General features: G+C 40.3%; 1 protein-coding gene across 14 annotated transcripts in view; it reads right to left on the bottom strand.

Moving 5' to 3' along the window:
- tenm2a (teneurin transmembrane protein 2a) overlaps window positions 1-19,011 on the bottom strand; it is a 186,028-nt gene that overhangs the window by 134,594 nt on the left and 32,423 nt on the right. For all 14 annotated transcript variants that reach the window (XM_058063578.2, XM_058063577.2, XM_058063582.2 and 11 more), the window contains one exon: window positions 5,682-5,975. In XM_058063578.2, coding sequence (XP_057919561.2) covers window positions 5,682-5,898 — 217 coding nt within the window. In that variant the 5' untranslated portion in view covers window positions 5,899-5,975. The remainder of the gene's footprint in view (window positions 1-5,681; window positions 5,976-19,011) is intronic.

Below are 19,011 nucleotides of genomic sequence, written 5' to 3'. Positions count from 1 at the left end.
CCCAGAGAAAAGACATCTGGTTCAGAAAAGAACATGGCAGGACATGACACAATAATATGCACTCTGGAGGACATCTTGTTACTGAGGGATGTAGTGCTCAGCAGTGGAGATGTGAAGTTCGCAAACGAGTTGAGTCTTTTGAACGGCTCATTCACGTGAACAATGACAACAATTCATTCATTCAATCATTCATTTTCTAACCACTCCTCCACTGTGCAGCCTCAATGACAACCAATGTTTTTTTGTTTGTTTTTTTATGCAAATTGACCATGGTATGCTCGTGTGTCACCACTTGTGTGCTCCCTGAGTCCGAGTGGTCCATGCTGTCTTGGTTTGGTGCATTACTTAAAAAGTACTTATTGAACCTTTCAACTAACTCATTTATATTATCAATGTTGGCATTTCCAATTACACAATAACAACAACAAAATTGCCAACTAGGGAGAAAATGCACCAAATCAGATTTGACTGTGGAAGTCCTGAGTCGATTACAGCCCTACTTTTTGTCAGCCCAGCCAAAAGAGACGATTATCTAAAAAGGGCAGAACTTTTCTCACAGCAGTGTTATGGTTAATGACACAGTATTTGCAATATAATAATACCCAGAGAGTCCATACATTTTTAAATTCATTTTGAAAAACCATTTGCAGTGTGGACTTTAAAAGAAACGGACCAATTTCCATTTCGGACAAACACCGCGAAAGAGCCTATCAGGAAAAAGAGTAACTCTGGATGTTATGCTTCTAACTTAACTACATGTGCTTACTGACCAAACGTCATATGAACACTATTCAATTTCATTATAGGTTGGGCTAGTGAATTCAGACCACTAGGGAAAACATTGGAAGAAAGTGACAAGAGATCTTTACATAATTTCTGGGTATTCCTTGAAATTAGCGAAATGAAAATTGTAAAATGTAATTGTTTCATTTTTGAGGTATAGAGATGATGAAATTACTCCTGATTATTTATATTTGGGGGGGAAAGGACACAAAAACCTGACAGCAATATCTTGGTTTTAGTGAGTGGGCTTCACTGTCATTTCGTCCAAAAATAAATTAGTTCAGACTGTGAAGACGGAGCTCACAGTGAAATGTGACACATGGCAACATCACCAGAACAGCAAATCATTGGCAAAGGTATCACTGTTGACTGTGGCAAGGACATTACAAGTATGAAAAGTGACTTACACATTAAGAACGCGACACATATCCAAACACATACACACACAGTCAAATTCTGTGGCAGGGGAACAAGTTTAATTACAGCCTCAGAGACAAGTGACTCAGTCGAGGGTGGGGGGGGAAAAACACTTGATAACAGTGACATTTACAATCTGCCTCATTTATCAAAAGCTGCCAAAGCAGAGTCAAAGAGGGTCATTAAGCAGTAAACATAGATTAAATCAACGATCATACAATCACATCGTCTGTTAACAATGTATTTTTATACAACCAAAATCATATGCATGATGAAAGTTGTCATGTTTGTTAATCGGTATTGCAAATGTGTGTGCATGTTGGGAAATTGCATTAGTGTTATGATTTTGTTTTTCAATGAATTGTGTATACCATGATCTGTGTAATATGCATCACCTGCCATGGAACGTACAATAAGGCATTGTTTTTGTTTTTTTTGTTCTTTTATTAAGGTTGTGACAAAGCCACATTCTTGAATGCTTCTTGACTTCTTGATTTTTAAAGACAAGAATTGGATGCATAAGTTTGAATTTATTTTGGTTCTTATTCACACAAGCTTAAGTCTCACTTCTACACAAACTTAAGGGAGACCAGGCATTTTCTGTGCACCATCATGTCATAAGGACACCCACAGTTTAATGCTTTAAATACCATCTTAAAATTCCTAATGAATGCCAGCAAGGCCAAAGAACTGGTTGTTGACTGTCGTTGGCGCCCCCACACCCCACCATCACTAGTGAACCTCCAGGGAAGGGACATTAAGGTGGTGATACCTTACAAGTTCCTTGGTTCATCTTAACTATAAGCTGGACTGGACTTACACCATAACTGCACATTACAAAAAAGGTCAGAGCAGACTATCTGGCTGAGGCCCTTTGGGGTGCAAGGGGCACTCCTGAAGACCTTCTATGATTTTTATTTTTATTTTTTTACCTTTTATCCAATTTAGTCAGTTGATCTGGAGCCTAACCCAGCTGACTTTGAAGAAAAGATGAGTTGTTAGGGAAACATCGAGTTTCCATAATTGTCCAAAAGATTGGAATAAGCTATGTGGGCTTTCACCTCAGTCACCAAATAATAATACTTTTGAATCTAGCTTGTATTTATTGTGCTCCTTGGCACATGTGACATCAACTGCATGGGTCTATTAAACTGGACCAAAATGAGCTGCAGTCCTTTTATTGGTTGACAAAGAATATTTGCTTCCTTGAGACAAAAATAATAATACCAATAAGAACAATTGGAACATTGAAACACGTTTTTTTTTTTTCTCCAAACAGAATTTGTCTTTTTGCGATAAACAGCCACACGGCAAGAAAAAAGAAGACAAAAAATGGCTGTCCACTACTGCGTGACTTGCTTGGTCTTGCTTTGTGTTGTTAAATCGTTTTCTGGTTGCACTGTCGTACTAGTATAATGAGGCACTATTTACATACTGATGCAGTGATCCCTGCTACACATCTTTTGAGCCAAAAACAGGAATTAAAAAATACTACTTGGTAAAAATAAGGGAGTCCATGTGTACAGTTTGTTTTTACCGAAAAAGAAAATACAGGCAGGAGTGTGAGTGTGTTGCACTGTGGAGGAGCCCCAGCATACTTTCCAGTGCCTCATGTGTTCTACTGCAGAAGATACGTGATGCTTTAGAGTGTCAGCAGCTGGCAGAGGCTCCAAATGCCATTGAGAAGACAAAGGGGTTGATGAATTCTATCTAATCTCATCACCATTTATTTTTAATAGCGCACAGCTGCGTTGTTCTCTCTTTCATCATCAGTTGTCTGGGTGGACTCTAAATAGCATGCGTGGACATGCACAAAACTGAGTTGTGAATTCACACACGTTATGTATTCATTTCAAATTCAAAATGCACAAGTGTCCTGAATTCTGCTACAAAAAATATGGCTACACAGTGCTGGAAGCAGGGGCATATCTAGTCATTTGAGGGCCCGCGGGAAGCACAGTGATTGGGGCCCTCCACATCTTTATACTTGAATATTATACTGCAAAAAAAGTTTGTTAATTTACATTTTTACAAAATTTAGGCCACTTTTTTCATGCTTTTGAAATTATCTGTTATCCATCCATTTTTCCATACCACTTATCCCCATTAGGGTCGCGGGGGTATGCTGGAGCCTATCCCAGCTGACTTCAGGCAGGGCACACCCTGGACTGGTCGCCAGCCAATCACAGGGCACATGTAGACAAACAACCATCCACACGTATGGATAATTTGGAGTCGCCAATTAACCTAACATGCATGGTTTTGGAATGTGAGGAAACCCGGAGTACCTGAAGAAAATGCAACATGCCCAAGCTGAGAATCAAGCCCAGGTCTTCCCGATCTCCTGACTGTGTGGCCTACATGCTAACCACTCTGTCGGCTTAGGTTGCTAATTCCAGTAGTCATGTTTATTTACCTCCCAAAAATAATATAAAATGTTAATGATTGTCATCTATTCAAAAGTAGCCGAGTGAACGACATTGTATCTATCGCCACACCACTGAACACCTTGAATAGGTTAACCCGTTTCTTGTGAAGAAGTGGTTTAAAAATGCACTGCGAGCAGCATAACCATCCAACCATATGTCCAATATCATTATAATTTAATCAAAGTTCATACTATTTTACTGCACAGCCAAATCAGTCCATAGATTATTTAGTATACAAACTATTGGGCTTAATTTAAATTTAAAATGTGCCCATCTTAAATGTGTAAATATATTCATTAAAGCTTAATTTAGTGTCCTCCACTGTCCATGTCAGTCAGCTAAGCAGTGAAGGAAAAAAAAAAAAAAAGTAAAACTATGTATGATTTTCAAGATGGAAGTTTCAGAAACTAGATGACATCTTGGTAGTTAAAATACAATCTGTTCAAAATAACAAATCAGCACGATACTAAGAGCCAATATCCCATTTACAGTTATTATGTGAATGTGTCTAGTCCTAAAGTATTTATCTGCTGCTTTTCTCACTTTGCCTTCTGAGCTCTACTCCTCCTGTGGTGTCACAGTCCTTATGGTGCTGCAACACTGTTGGTCTCCTGTGGCCACACTTCCCACGATGCATCTGCGGCTCTGGTCTTTTGACGGTGCTGATAGGCTGAGAGGACGTTGGTATCGACCAGCCATCGCCTAGTGTGATGTCAGCTCTGTGCAGCAATGGAGTATGTCCAGCACACACCACTGGCGTTCTGTTTTTCATCCATGATGCCAATCAATCCTCTATTTTTCATGCTATACCTTTGTCTCAGTTAGGCAAGATGTATTTTTTTCCCTTCTGTGTGCTGTTGCACATGCTTATACATGTAACAATCACATTGTGGTCTGTTTCTCGTTTCTTCTTTGTGCCCATGCACAGAAAATGGAACGGAATATATGTGGATCAATCTGACTGAGTCAGTCTCCTTTCACCAGTCAGGGATCAATACTGCCTGTTTTATGGAATATATATTTGTGCACATGTGCACATGTATACACACGTTTACAGACACGCCTAAGAGAGCAGGCGCGCCCTGTAACAGTGACCTATCGGCCAACCAAAGTTCATTATGACAGGGCCAAAGGTCTACTTGCGTTCTCTCATGCAAAGTGAAACAGTTACAATGAGTGATTACAGTGATAAGTTGCCATTCTGTCCTTGCAAAAGACACACTGGCGCTATAGTTCACACAACAATTTTGCATGTGCTGTGATGTTTCGTGAATGTCAATATTTAATCGGAAACTTGAAACGAAATGAGATGTATATTCTTTCTTTTTAAGCACATCGGCTTTATCCCGTCCAATTGTTTGATTTGTTTTTTAAGCCGTATGCCTTTGATGATACAACCCTCCTGATATCTGGGATTGGGAGCACGAGGCATCTTTAAGTGCAGGGCCCACTGGACTGTGCATCATAGGCCACAATACACGTCACCACGGAGACCACCTCTGTTTCTGTTAGTCACACAGCAGCAGGCTGCAATCTTGCTGCTGCGTTTCTAATCTAATTTTTCTTCTTCTGTGTTTTCCACCCAATCTGGTACGACTCTCGCGAGGAGCTCCTCCTGAATGACATGTAAACGGTGACTCAGTTCACTGAGGAGGAATGGTGATCATAGATTTTAGGAACTATATTCATTTTTTTAAACAATATATCAATATTTGATCACACCCTCATTATACACACAAAAACATGAGTAGTGAGGTCATAGGTTGGATCGTAGATGATTTTTGTGGACATGTGAAGAACACACCAACTAACTGTAGTTTAGTGCGGTCCACATAAGGGTGTGACACTTGAATTGGTTTACTTTGTTGATAACCATAGGACATGGGGTATTTTACAACATTTCCGCTAATTTATGAGTTAATAATACAATTTTGTGCTGACTGACCTTGGCAAAGATCTATACCACACTGAGCGCCATTTAGGTAAACTTGGACTGTATAATGTCTAGCACAGTATGGATAGTCCCCAAAATTCTTTTACCCGTAGACCCACCTTGTCTTGAGTACTCATCGGCCTCGTGGTGAACAAGGTCAGTCACACAGCCACTGTAGTGCAGCCTCTGCTCGTGCTCGAAAGCCTTGAGCGTCTCACTGGAGCTGTAAGACTTCTGAGTCGGCACGCGACACTCATCTGCGTCCAGGGATGAGGTGCTGTATGGGGAGTCCTTGGAGCAGGTCAGGGAGCGTTGCCTTCGGTCCTTTAGGTCCATGCTGGTGTGTTTGGACGCAGTTGTTGTAAGTATGACTCCGAGTTGGCCTTGCTGGAGTTAATCCCCAATTTAGTCACCTGGAAAATAGAAATAAAACAAAGGGTAGTCGTGAAATATATGCATTGCTGTTGCTTTGGGCTCTCTGGAGAATCTACAGAGAAAGGTCAGCAAAATGAGTGTGGTGAATGGACATTTAAGCAGTCCGGCAGACAAACATGCAATGCGTATTGTTGTGAAAATTGTTGTGAAAATGGCTATAGACAGGGAAATGTTAGTGAGGCTGCTGAGAAATGTTCAATCAGAATCTAAATCTATGACATAAAATAGCAAACATGTCCCTGCCATTCGGTTGGTGCCAGCACCGCTTGAATATAGATGTACTAAAGGGAAAATAATGATGACAAGAGGGGACAGAGAATAAAGGAACATCAGAACAATGAGAGACAGAAGGACATGAGAAGGAATAAAGGGAAAAAGGAAACGGGTGAGCAGGGCTGAAAAGCAGACAGATGCAACAGGAAGGACTGAAGAATGGGAGAAATGACTTTAGGGCATTGCTAGTCTCGCCCTCATTATCAGAGTGAGAATGAATCCCGCTCCCTCTGAGACTGTAAGGGATAATCAAACACACCCAGACAAAGATGTGCACACACAGAACTTCAAAAACACCCAGAAACGCATACATCCAAATGCACCAGCCCAGCATGGATGCATCCTGTGCACACACAAAGATTTGTTTCGTGAACTTGACACGGTCCAAAAACAACTTTCAACACTTAAAATACTGTCACCTCAGCTTTCCATTTCTACTGCATCACAATCAGCCCGCCTGCTTTTAATATATTCAAATCGTATACTTGTGGATGCAGATTATACTTGATGATGCTAATACGGTATGATACAAGTGCAAGAGCCTGGAGCAACGGAGCACATTAGCAGCTAAAGATCAAAGTGCAACAATACAGCAACCAGCAGTAATTGACAGCAATGCCCCCAGCAGCTGCCAGTATGGGGCATTTAAGGTAATAAATAGACTGGCTGGGTTTCTTTGCTTGAGGTTACAGGAAGTCGGGTCCACCCACTACATTAGAGCAGAGCATTACATTTCCATAACTCTCTGTCTGAAGAGTATTTGTCAATATCACGGGAGACAAAAGCTCCAAAGACAAAGGCAGCATGTGATTCTGAAAGTGTGATGTAACTAATTGCATGCTGGGATGATTGAAAGAAGATGGAGGGGAAAAGAAAGAATCCAAAATGGGAGTCAATAATGTCAATGAGGGCTCATTTTAAAATGCTTAGAAGGTAGTATTGAAAAGTGCCCTGCTATGTGCATTGATTAACAGTAGGATTTAAGTATCATAAAGAGCTCATTATGCTCCGGTATCCATCACACAAGCTATTAGGAGTCCAACCTTAATGTGTTTGTACATTGAATGGAGAGTGAGGCTATCAAGAGGTAAAGTATAGTAAAGTATATAGTGGGGTTCACAGACTGGCGTGAGGCACATATTGAACAAGGAAAGCTTGGTGAGGTGACCGTTTATGATGATGATCTATCATTATGTTTTGAAAAGTCACACCGTGTCAAGTCGGGACCCCTGGCTGGCTGATTGGCCATTCATACGGACCACTCTGAGTTCATACACGGTAAGTCAGGGGTCTCCAGCCAGCAGATCATGAGCAGCAAGTAGCTCCTAAACACTTTTCAAATAGCGCTCCAAAGATTATTCATTTATTATCAACTTCTCTACCCACTATATTAGAAAGTGGGGTTCATTCGGAATTAGGACCTTTGAAGATTATATTATACGTATAGATGCATTTTATGGCCTGATGGTGGTGCAAGACAACAGGTCAGGGCTTCATCATCAAGGGCCATAACAAACAAACACTGTGCCTGACACAAAAACTCAAATCACATTCTAAAGGAAAATACCCGTGGGGTTATCGGCATCAAGAACACAACAAAAGAGCATGACTTATCATTACTACAGTATATTTTTGAAAAACTGTGACAGTGAGTGAGGCTGTGAAATTAGAACCCCAAAGTGGCGAGTCATTACTAAATTCCTTATTCTAATTATTTTCTATCATGCCCCCCATCTGAAAAACTATTCATAACCTGATCATATTTATTTATCTGCACACAACACTATGAGTTGCTGGCGCCAGCATCGTTCAAGCATGAATAAAGTCAAATACATTTTATGAGTAGTCTCCCTGCCTTTCATGCCAAACATCTGACTGCGGCCCCTCAAGGAGGGACTTGAGAAGCACTGCCTTATACCAATAAAACAGTGTTTAATACAAATAGAGTTCTAAACAGGTGTTTTGCATGTGTGTGAAGAAGCCCCACAAAAAGTGTTAAGCAGTCATTTGAAAGTTAAGTAGGTTTAAGTGTTAAGATAAGCAGAAGGAGAAAGGTCACAGAATGAGAGCTAGATGGATAAAGTGAAGAAAGCAAGGGGGTAAATCAAGAGATCTGGATCGCATATCAATCACATTCCACCCACGTCTGTGTTTTCCTCAAGGTCACCGAGGCAGCCACCTTCACAAAGGAGCAAGCACCCATCTTGAGCTTGTTAATTACTCTAGTGACAGCAGCCCGACCTCTCGAGAACATCACACAGAAGTGGATTATCTCGTTCATAAGAATTGTACTTAACTTGTTATCATTCTGAATGTCGCCATTATAAGATTTAGTGGCATGCTACCGGCCAGGACCACAGATTTGCATTTTTATGCACAAAGGAACAGACGACGAGAAAGACAAATGCGAAACTAAGCAAACACATACATGAGGCCGCCTGTAACTATGTTTGCTTGACAGAATGAGAGAGCGTAGTTAGATGAGGGAGAAAATAGACACACCCACGACCGTGAAGTGACCATGAAATCCAGGCAGAATGACAAATGTAATTGCAAGACGACAGGGAAGGTGGAGAATTTATTTTGAAAATTACTATGTTGAAGTTTGTCTCAGATGGAGGCAATTTATTTGAAAGTCGTGGCTTGGATAGACAACTGAGAAAAGCGGCTTATTGTAGATGAGGCTAATGGTGTCAATGAATTAGTGTAAGTCCATTTCTACCATAAAGTATAACAAAACGAAAAAAAAGGATGCATTGCAGCATGCATTGGTAGTTCCTCCTTCTGTGGACTCATTAAAACAACATGCACGTATTAAAAAAATGCAATAATCAATTCCAAATGTCCTACTTCCTCAGTAATTAATCAGGCGTCTAAATTTTACTTTCATTAGATATTTTTAACGTTATAATAATTCAGGACCAGTCACTTATTTTTGCTTTAAACAAATGGTCATGTTTTAAATGATCCAGAAAAATAACAAATGATTCCCAGAATGATCCCTACAATGCAAAGCAGTAGGCTACTCCATTTAAAAGATTCACGCACAAAATAAGGCCCAAATAAACGTCCTCGAATTAAAGGCGTAACGTCTTCAACTAAGATGGATTACCATGACCTGGATGATTGATGAAATCTGCACAGGCATACAAAGAAGCGAAAGCACAAGCAAACTCTACCTGTCAGTGACTCAAAGTAACTCAGTTCACAGCAACAATAAATACAAATAAAAATGTTCCTGTTAATTTGACATAAACTTGTTTACACCATTTTCTTTAGCCATGTCTGTCCAATTAAGGAACAGTTATCCAATATGCATCTTTTTCTAGGACCCACAAGCATTAACGCTTGCATTATAAACAAACACAGAAATAGAATATGCATTCACACATTATTTACCTGTTAATGTTGACAGCCCTAATCAATATTTGTCCATCCATCCATGCTGAGAGAATAGCATCTGAATGCATCTAATAGCATCGTTCTTCTTCTTGTATAATAATAACAGTCAAGCATTCATGCAGAAACACGACTTTGCTTGCTAAAAATAAATGGCATGTAATAACATCAACCTTTCTTAAATAAATCAGGCTCAAAAGAAAAATGATCCTAACCAACATATTAGACTTAGACTGCAGGAAGATCAGAGTTCATGTAGATAATGCTGCGGTTTTGACTGAAAGGCCCCACACGAGAAAAAAACACGCATTTGTTTCTGTGTGTGATTGAAAGACAAAACACTTATCGTATACAGAGATAAAGTTTACACTTGCAATAATCAAGTTTAGCAAGTTTTTTTTACGACCCAACATGACCCGTGAGGTGACAGCAGAGATGAGCTCCCTCTCGCCATGACTTCATCCCATCACCTTCATACCTCCTTGCCCGACAGGAGGAAAATCACTTGATTAGGTAATGTGATCAGTTGTGCTATTTACTAGCAGGGTTATTTTTGTAATATCTGGCATGACATTTGTGTGCCATTAAAGCATGTTTTTGTACAATCAGCTAGCATAATCATATCACATTTCACTAAGGAGTTTAAAATTAATGTTTGCCTCAGAAATCCATGGAGATGTAAAATGGTAATTTCCCATAATGTCAAAGGTTATTGTGTCATTTGCATTTTAATTTCCAACAATTTCATTTTTAATGTCATGCAGTTATGCAACAAGTTCTGAAAGCTCTGATTTTGGAGGCCCTCATTAGCAAGTGAAGGAATCATAAACCAAATGCAGACTCTTCAAATGAGGTCGCCGCTCATCTGCACCGCCACATAGCAATAAGGTCATTTACAAAAATAAAACTTGATTTATCTCTGTAATTGAACCTCATTCTATCAGGTTTTACATACTGCTTTCATACTTTGAAGTAAAACTAAAGTTTACTATTGCATCATCAGAGCATGTCTAGTAGGGATTTAGACAATCATTTGTGTGATGGTTCTCTGTTAAGACATCTTCCACCTTCCATGTCCTCCTTTATGTCTGTTTTCTCATTTGTTAGAATATAAATAAAAGGATGCAGGACAATCCGCCAGAGTGCCACAGAGCCTCTGTTTATTAGACTAATCCTTAAATCCACATTCTGCAGGCCTCGCAAACGCCTCACAAAGCTCTAATCTGACTCAAAACAAAGGGATTAGAGATGACATGGTCCCTCTCTCTGTCTCCCCATGGCTGCCAGCGTGCATTTGGGGTGATGCACACATGTGCCGAGAAACCCACTGGCACTGTTGCATGCTCTTGCTTGTCACACCCATATTTGCTAAAGAGTGATTTGTGCAATGCAAAACCCCTGCGCAAACGCACATCCAGTGCCCTGTGAACACAAGCTGGCTGCGACAAGTCAGGCAGTTGGAGCCAAGACGCAAACAAACTGGGTAATTACACATAGCTCAAAAACTCATGGGAAACATGACTGAGAAGATGAGAATGAGCTGTGGCAACGAGACACATTGAACAGCGTGGAGGATATAACCGGAATAACTAAACAAACCAGGCTTACATTATAGACCCCAAATGATGCAAAAAAAAGTCAATTTCATTTGCACATTGTATACAGTGAACACCAGAAACACACTTTGGTGCCTACGGGCTTGCTACAGTTTATGCTCATAAAGCAAATGTCTAATCAGCCAGTCATGTAGCAGTTTCTGCAAGCATGAAAACAAGTTCATTGGGATTTGCTGAAGTCCAAAGTAAGCATCAAAATAAGAAAGAAAGGTGAACGGATGTGCAAATGATACCAGACGGACTGAGTTTACAGAGAATGCCCACCAAACAAAAGCAAAACATCAATAGTTTTGTTAATGAATTTATTTACCAGACTTAAATGACATGTTAAAACACAGCAAACAGAAAGGACAAAAAAGATCGATTGGGAGTGAAAATGGGAGTGAAATGAGTACATATACGTTTTTATGTATAGTATATATCCTGTGTAAAAAACATAGCATTAGTTTAGAAATTTTAGCTGTGCAAATAATAAAGTGACATAAAGCTGGTTATGTGTGCGGAACAGATTACGTAAGTAGGTGGAGTAATGTGTAGACAGAGTAATATTGCACGTTGTCGCCGGTCATTGCAATGAAAGGCAATGTCACTACGTTTTAGTTTCATTCAACTTTAACCTCCATGATGACTACTGCAGGGTATTATGCCCAGACCCTGGACCAACATGATGCCTGTACACATATCAGCTGTACCACTATATTGTTAATTTTTCACTTACATGTTTAAGTAACAGTGAGTACATTGAGCAAATGTAGCATGTAATAATGTTTACTGGTGGGTTCAGTTCATTTTATGGCTATGTTCACACAATTACTGGGATTAGTGAGCTGTGCCTTAATGAGAACACTGCAAAGATATGCGCCTTTGTTGCAGTATAGGATGCAAATTGTGAGGCTTCCAAATACACACAGGCAGCATCATTTCACTAAAGAATGTTGCCACCAATTCAACCACACAAATTATTTTATCGGCTGATAAGAATACAAATTAACACCTGCAAGACAGTTTTGTCTGCTATTGATGCTTCAAGTATGTAAAAAGAAAATACAGCCACCATAAATCCTCATCTTAAATCTTACGTGCAAGAGATGTGTCACCTGTTAAGACAGGGTAGCTAAAACATTTACTCTAATTGCTATTGACTTCAGCTTACTGTGCTGTAACATAATTCACGTTGAAATGACTCGACATTTAAATTATAGATGCCTTTTTGGAAGCTACAACTGACGTATATGCAAAACTGAACAATCCACTCCCTCTTAACAACTACATTGAACCGCTGTGTCAGTTTGTCACTCTTTTGTCCATCACCATTCATTCATGGTTCAGTTCAATTCCATACTTTTGTGTCCCGGTTCCATATGTTTTCGATACAATTTTTGTTTTCAAATTAAGAGCCTCTGACACAGGGACGTAACACTATGCGGCAGTGAAAAACCAAATCAGAGAACAATATGTAATAAGTCCAACATGTACGCTGGTCAATGAGGACCTAGAAAGAATCGTAAAAAGTGGAATAGAAGCCTTCAGTGGAATGCAGTATAATGAGTGAAAGAATTTGTCTGCACTACAGCAGTGTGATATCACATTCAAAAGATTACAGAGGAGGTCCATGATGAGCTGTGCATCTGACCACAGAGTAAAGGTGAAGGTCAGATGTTGAAAAAAAGAAAAAAGCCCATCAGTCTGCAGGTGGAAGCAGTCGGGGCAGAAGTATGGAAGAATGCCTGTTCTTTTATTCAGTGAAGGAATTCCCAAACAGTCCAATTCTCTGCAATCTGACGGGTGAAGATTCTTTCACCTATGCCCTAGGACGCTGTTTCACCACAGTTAGGGCAAACTTTGCAAAGAAGCTCCCAGTGAGTTATTAAAACAACCGAGTGGTGACAAGCCCGGCATTCTGTCTCCAAGGGAGAGGGCCAGCGCTTAATAACTCAGTGTCACGCCTTGACATTCTTACCATCTGTCAGGGTAAAATATTCATATGTGCAATAAATGTCATTGGGGACAGACGGTGACACTGTCTAATTAACACTATGGCAGAGGTGACACTCGGGCTTTGGCTGGTTTTAACTGTACAACATGCGTCTTCTGCATCCATGTCACTCGAGATCTCTACATGCAGAGGTTAACCACCGAGTAGCACTTTAGTCAGCTCAACTTCCATGTTTCTTTGTAGGGAAGTTACTGATTGTTCAACAAAACTGCAAGATAGTGCAATAAGTCGCACATCAAAAAGCATAAGTGACAGCATGCTCTATAGAACCCACAAGCGAGGGAACCATGCAGTGAAGAATTGCCAGAGAAGAGTCATTTCCTTGGGCTGAAATGTCAAAAAGTGAAAAAACAGGGAGGGGAGCAGATTGTCAGACTTACATCAGGCGTCTTGCTCCAACCCAGGTAGACACATCTGGGTCAAAAGAAGCCACAATGATTCATACCTGAACTTGAGTGAAGCTATTTTTCACCTCCATTTGTCATTGTTGCCTGTGAGGTACAAATCTTCAAAGATGGGAAATTGCTTTTGAAAATATGTTAAAGAAAAAAACTAACCCCAAAAATATTTGTGGAGCAGTCCCCAATGGATTTAATTGTCTTGTTATGACTACCTGAATAAAAGATGGCCAACCAATATAAGGATATAATAATATATTATATATATATGATACATTTTATATATACGTATGTACAGTGAAGAAAATAAGTATTTGAACACCCTGCTATTTTGCTATTTCTCCCACTTAGAAATCATGGAGGGGTCTGAAATTTTCATCGTAGGTGCATGTCCACTGTGAGAGAGATAAACTAAAAAGAAAAATCCAGAAATCACAATGCATGATTTTTTAACAATTTATTTGTGTGATACAGCTGCAAATAAGTATTTGAACACCTGAGAAAATGAATGTTAATATTTGGTACAGTAGCCTTTGTTTGCTATTACAGAGGTCAAACGTTTCCTGTAGTTTTTCACCAGGTTTGCACACACTGCAGGAGGGATCTTGGCCCACTCCTCCACACAGATCTTCTCTAGATCAGTCAGGTTTCTGGGCTGTCGCTGAGAAACACGGAGTTTGAGCTCCCTCCAAAGATTTTCGATTGGGTTCAGGTCTGGAGACTGGCTGGGCCATGCTAGAACCTTGATATGCTTCTTACGGAGCCACTCCTTGGTTTTCCTGGCTGTGTGCTTCGGGTCGTTGTCGTGTTGGAAGACCCAGCCACGACCCATCTTCAATGCTCTGACAGAGGGAAGGAGGTTGTTCCCCAAAATCTCACAATACACGGCCCCAGTCATCCTCTCTTTAATGCAGTGCACTCGTCCTGTCCCATGTGCAGAAAAACACCCCCAAAGCATGATGCTACCACCCCCATGCTTCACAGTAGGGATGGTGTTCTTCGGATTGTACTCTTCATTCTTCTTCCTCCAAACACGCTTATTGGAATTATGACCAAAAAGTTCTATTTTGGTCTCATCTGACCATAAAACTTTCTCCCATGACTCCTCTGTATCATCCAAATGGTCATATGCAAACTTAAGACGGGCCTTGACATGTGCTGGTTTAAGCAGGGGAACCTTTCGTGCCATGCATGATTTCACATCATGACGTCTTAGTGTATTACCTACAGTAACCTTGGAAACGGTGGTCCCAGCTCTTTTCAGGTCATTGACCAAGTCCTGTCGTGTAGTTCTGGGCTGATTCCTCACCTTTCTTAGAATCATTGAGACCCCACGAGGTGATATCTTGCATGGGGCTCCACTCCGATTGAGATTGACCGTCATGTTTAGCTTCTTCCATTTTCTAATGATAGCTCCAACAGTGGACCTTTTTTCACCAAGCTGCTTGGTAATTGCTCCGTAGCCCTTTCCAGCCTTGTGGAGGTGTACAATTTTGTCTCTGGTGTCTTTGGACAGCTCTTTGGTCTTCGCCATGTTACAAGTTAAAGTCTTACTGATTGTATGGGGTGGACAGGTGTCTTTATGCAGCTAACGACCTCAAACAGGTGCATCTGATTCAGGATGATACATGGAGTGCAGGTGGACTTCTAATGGGCAGACTAACAGGTCTTTCAGGGTCAGAATTCTAGATGATACACAGGTGTTCAAATACTTATTTGCAGCTGTATCACACAAATAAATTGTTAAAAAATCATGCATTGTGATTTCTGGATTTTTCTTTTTAGTTTATCTCTCTCACAGTGGACATGCACCTACGATGAAAATTTCAGACCCCTCCATGATTTCTAAGTGGGAGAAATAGCAAAATAGCAGGGTGTTCAAATACTTATTTTCTTCACTGTATATATATATATATTTTTTTCTTTTTTTCTTTAAACATTGGTCACAAGCTTATGTTGTTTGGCATCATTGGAGGCGTAATTGATTTATTTCCCTGGAAGCAATCAATGGAGGGCACAACAACTCAAAATGTGTTTGAACTAACTGGTCTTCGAAAAGAACCACTCCATTATAGTTCACTTTTAAGTACAAAGACTGCTTTTCATCTTGAAATAAAGATTTCATCATGGACAAAAAAAGATCCAAACACAACATTTGAGCTCCAGATTTTAACCCACTTAGTACTGAAAACAGCAAGTAGACATCATTAGTGAGACACTGAAGCAGTGGGCAGGTCTACAGCGCCTGGGGGAACAATTGGCAAAGTTAGGCGTCTTGCAGTGCCTTGATTGCAATATATCTTGTTTTGTCACTGCCAACCCTGAAACCGAGCTACTTCTGTGTTCATTGGGGAAACACGTCAAAGTTAAATGTTCAGTAGCAACAGTAAAATTGATTGTTTCAACAATACATTAAAATATGCTGATAACATTCAAGGTGGCATGCAGAACTACAAACACGGTGCAAAGGAACTTGCTTGTCCCAAGAGCACGTTATTACATATTATTATTACACCTACAGATTCAATCTAATAGCTCAGTTCCTTTTCAGTCTAATAGCTTCGAGAAGGCCTTCTTGACACACACACTCACATAGCACAATCAGAAATGCACAACACGTACATATATACGGCTGATGGAAGAATACTGGGAGACACACGATGCATTGTTCTCACTCACACAAGCTTAACTCTCACTTTTCCACAAATTTAATATGGTCCCAAGAACCGCGACTTCCAGGAAATGAAATAGCTTTTGCAGTGTGCAGTATTTTATAGCTTATTAACTGTAAATTTGTGAATTTCCACAAATGAACTGAGAAAACCTGAGTCAGTAGTGTGCACAAAAAGTCCACTTTTACTAACAATTTTCCTACTTTCGGCTCTGTCGGTGCTCTCACTTCCATCACTGTATCCTGAGAGAGGCTTTTGTATGAAGCACCTTTAATGGGTTTGTGAGGGATATATTGGACTTCAAGATGAGATTTTACACAGTGTGTGATCACATGTGTACATCCCTAAGCGTGTGTGCTTTTTGGATTGTCATGTAGGGTGCTCTATTACGCCGCTTTTCCACTTGTGTTACTATGTGCACTCACACTCCAAAGCCATTAGATTCCATACAAATCCCAAAAGCTGAGAACTTTGAAGCTAAGAGTAGCGCAATCAGTAGGCTGGTGGCCTGCAGAGAGTGTCTCCGTACTCTTGATCTGTGTAACAGGACCTCAACTGATGCTACAGTGGATGTACATGTTCTAAATTTGTTGCTTTATCAGTTTTTTTGCAGTCCTCACATGGGGTGCCTCTGTTTTTGGATGAATTCAAGAGGTGTCATATTCCACAGCTACCACACAGAGAAATGTGTCGGATTGGGCCTACACATGCCCACTGCATTGCAAATGTCTGCAAAACCATCATCATGCTTTTTTTAAATTTGTGTTTGCGCATTTGGGTCCAGCAGAAGACAACTACAGCCACTCCAGCACCAATGACATAGCTGACTGGTTCCATTTAGCATGCTAGATTTAGCTTCATTAGAGAAGACGTGGCTGGGAAGGCACACAGAAGAAATTAAATGAGGGGTAAGATGGGGGAATGACAGCTACTGTAGGCTTTTGTATGGCCACTCTGCAGTACCGTTGAATGAAATGCAAAAGCTATATCATAAAATCAGTGATGTGTGGTCATGAGGCAGGTGAGACTCTTGCCTAATCATGAAAAAAAACCCTAAATATAAATGCATATTTATATCTGTCTATTGACTTACATTGTTATAAATAGATTTTCTGCATGATCCCAATTGTTGAAAAAAAATATCTTGAGTAAAATTTGGATCCAGCATACTCCTGCGGCTCGACTGAGGATAAGCGGCATAAAAAATGGATGGATGGATTTGTGTAGCTGTTGGGGTTACTAGGACATTGAACAAAAAACATTTTTATTTGTATTTTTTTGTAACCATAATAAAGTTGAGTCAAATTATAGTACACTAAAACATTACAGGATGACATTTTTTACTGAATATAGAATGGCTAAAATCTATTGCAGCCATGGCGCAGAGGGAGGTCACATTAGTCGATGTGGCTCTTTGAGAGGTTATCTGTGGGGCTGGTGGCAGCAGGAGTGTAGCTCTGATAGTATCTGCACAATGGATTGGACAGCGTACCCCAAGGTCATCCATCACAGGAGACACATGTTACCTATAACCTTGTCACTTAGCGCCGTGTGCACACATAACACTCACAGTGGAATGCCAGAGGAAAGTGCACAAACACAATAAGCTTGTACTTTTTTGTGCGTGCCATGAAGCATCAGCGGATGGCCTCATTGAGTTCATCTCTTTCTGAGAAATACAACGTCCTCAAAAGGCACCCTACGACAAATGGTGTGAGGTCAACACACTCAGCCACAGCACTTGCTTTGGGTCAATGTCACAATAATAGCTGGTGACAAATAGGTTTCTATGGTAACAACTGGGTTTCAGCAAATCAGTGAAGGAGAGAAGAGTCTCTGGGCCTCTCACAGTGCATGCAAGCCTGCTGATTTCACAGCATGATAATGGCACAAATCCAGTATGTTTTTGGTTCACATTTGCAGGATCTTTTCAAAAATTTGGCTTAGATGGGCATGTGTTCTACTTCCTTCGTTGGTTTGGCAAGAGTCAGCTAGTTGAATGACTCCTACAGGACTGGGTTGTGACAGCCAGATAATGATTGTGTTGGTCACACATTACCCCACATTACATTATTCTGATTCAGAGCTATAGGGTGGATAGGGTGGCCGTGGCCAGCCTTGACCGTTCTCTGGCCACCCCAGTGACCACCCCAACAGCTAGGGGACAATTTTGACAAACACTTGTCTGTGGTGCAGAACATTAGTTTGTTTCTGCAACTTTAGTGGTTGCGGCTTAAATACCTGTGTGTTCTCTAGTCTGGAAATTGAGGTAGTACGGTCATATTATAAATCCCACCTTCATGACGATAACAAATTGAGGTTTTTGGTGTAACTGTTTTAAAAAGGTGTTTATATTTCATCTAGCCCATAATATTAAAATGTTATCCTATTTAAGGGGTGTAGTTGGTAGTGGTTGTCGTTTTCAAACCAATGTTTATGGAACCTTTAAGTCAGATAAGAGCCACCCACACACACCTCACTCAATGATTTTTACATGGTATGGTCAAAACAACATTAACATAATTAATATTAATATTAATATACAGTCCTGTTACTTAAGTGAGTCATCTTGGCTAAGGTAACTTATACTAAATATTTAGATGGGCCAAGTGGTCAGCAACAATAGGACTCTTGTATTATCCTATATTGATGACGATTCA

Source organism: Doryrhamphus excisus, linkage group LG22 (genome assembly GCF_037039965.1).
Source record: "Doryrhamphus excisus strain RoL-2023G ecotype Guam linkage group LG22, RoL_Dexc_Guam_v1.1, whole genome shotgun sequence".
Taxonomy (NCBI): Eukaryota; Metazoa; Chordata; class Actinopteri; order Syngnathiformes; family Syngnathidae; genus Doryrhamphus; species Doryrhamphus excisus.
Note: the sequence above shows the minus strand (reverse complement) of the source record. Positions and strands in the feature narration are given on the sequence as shown.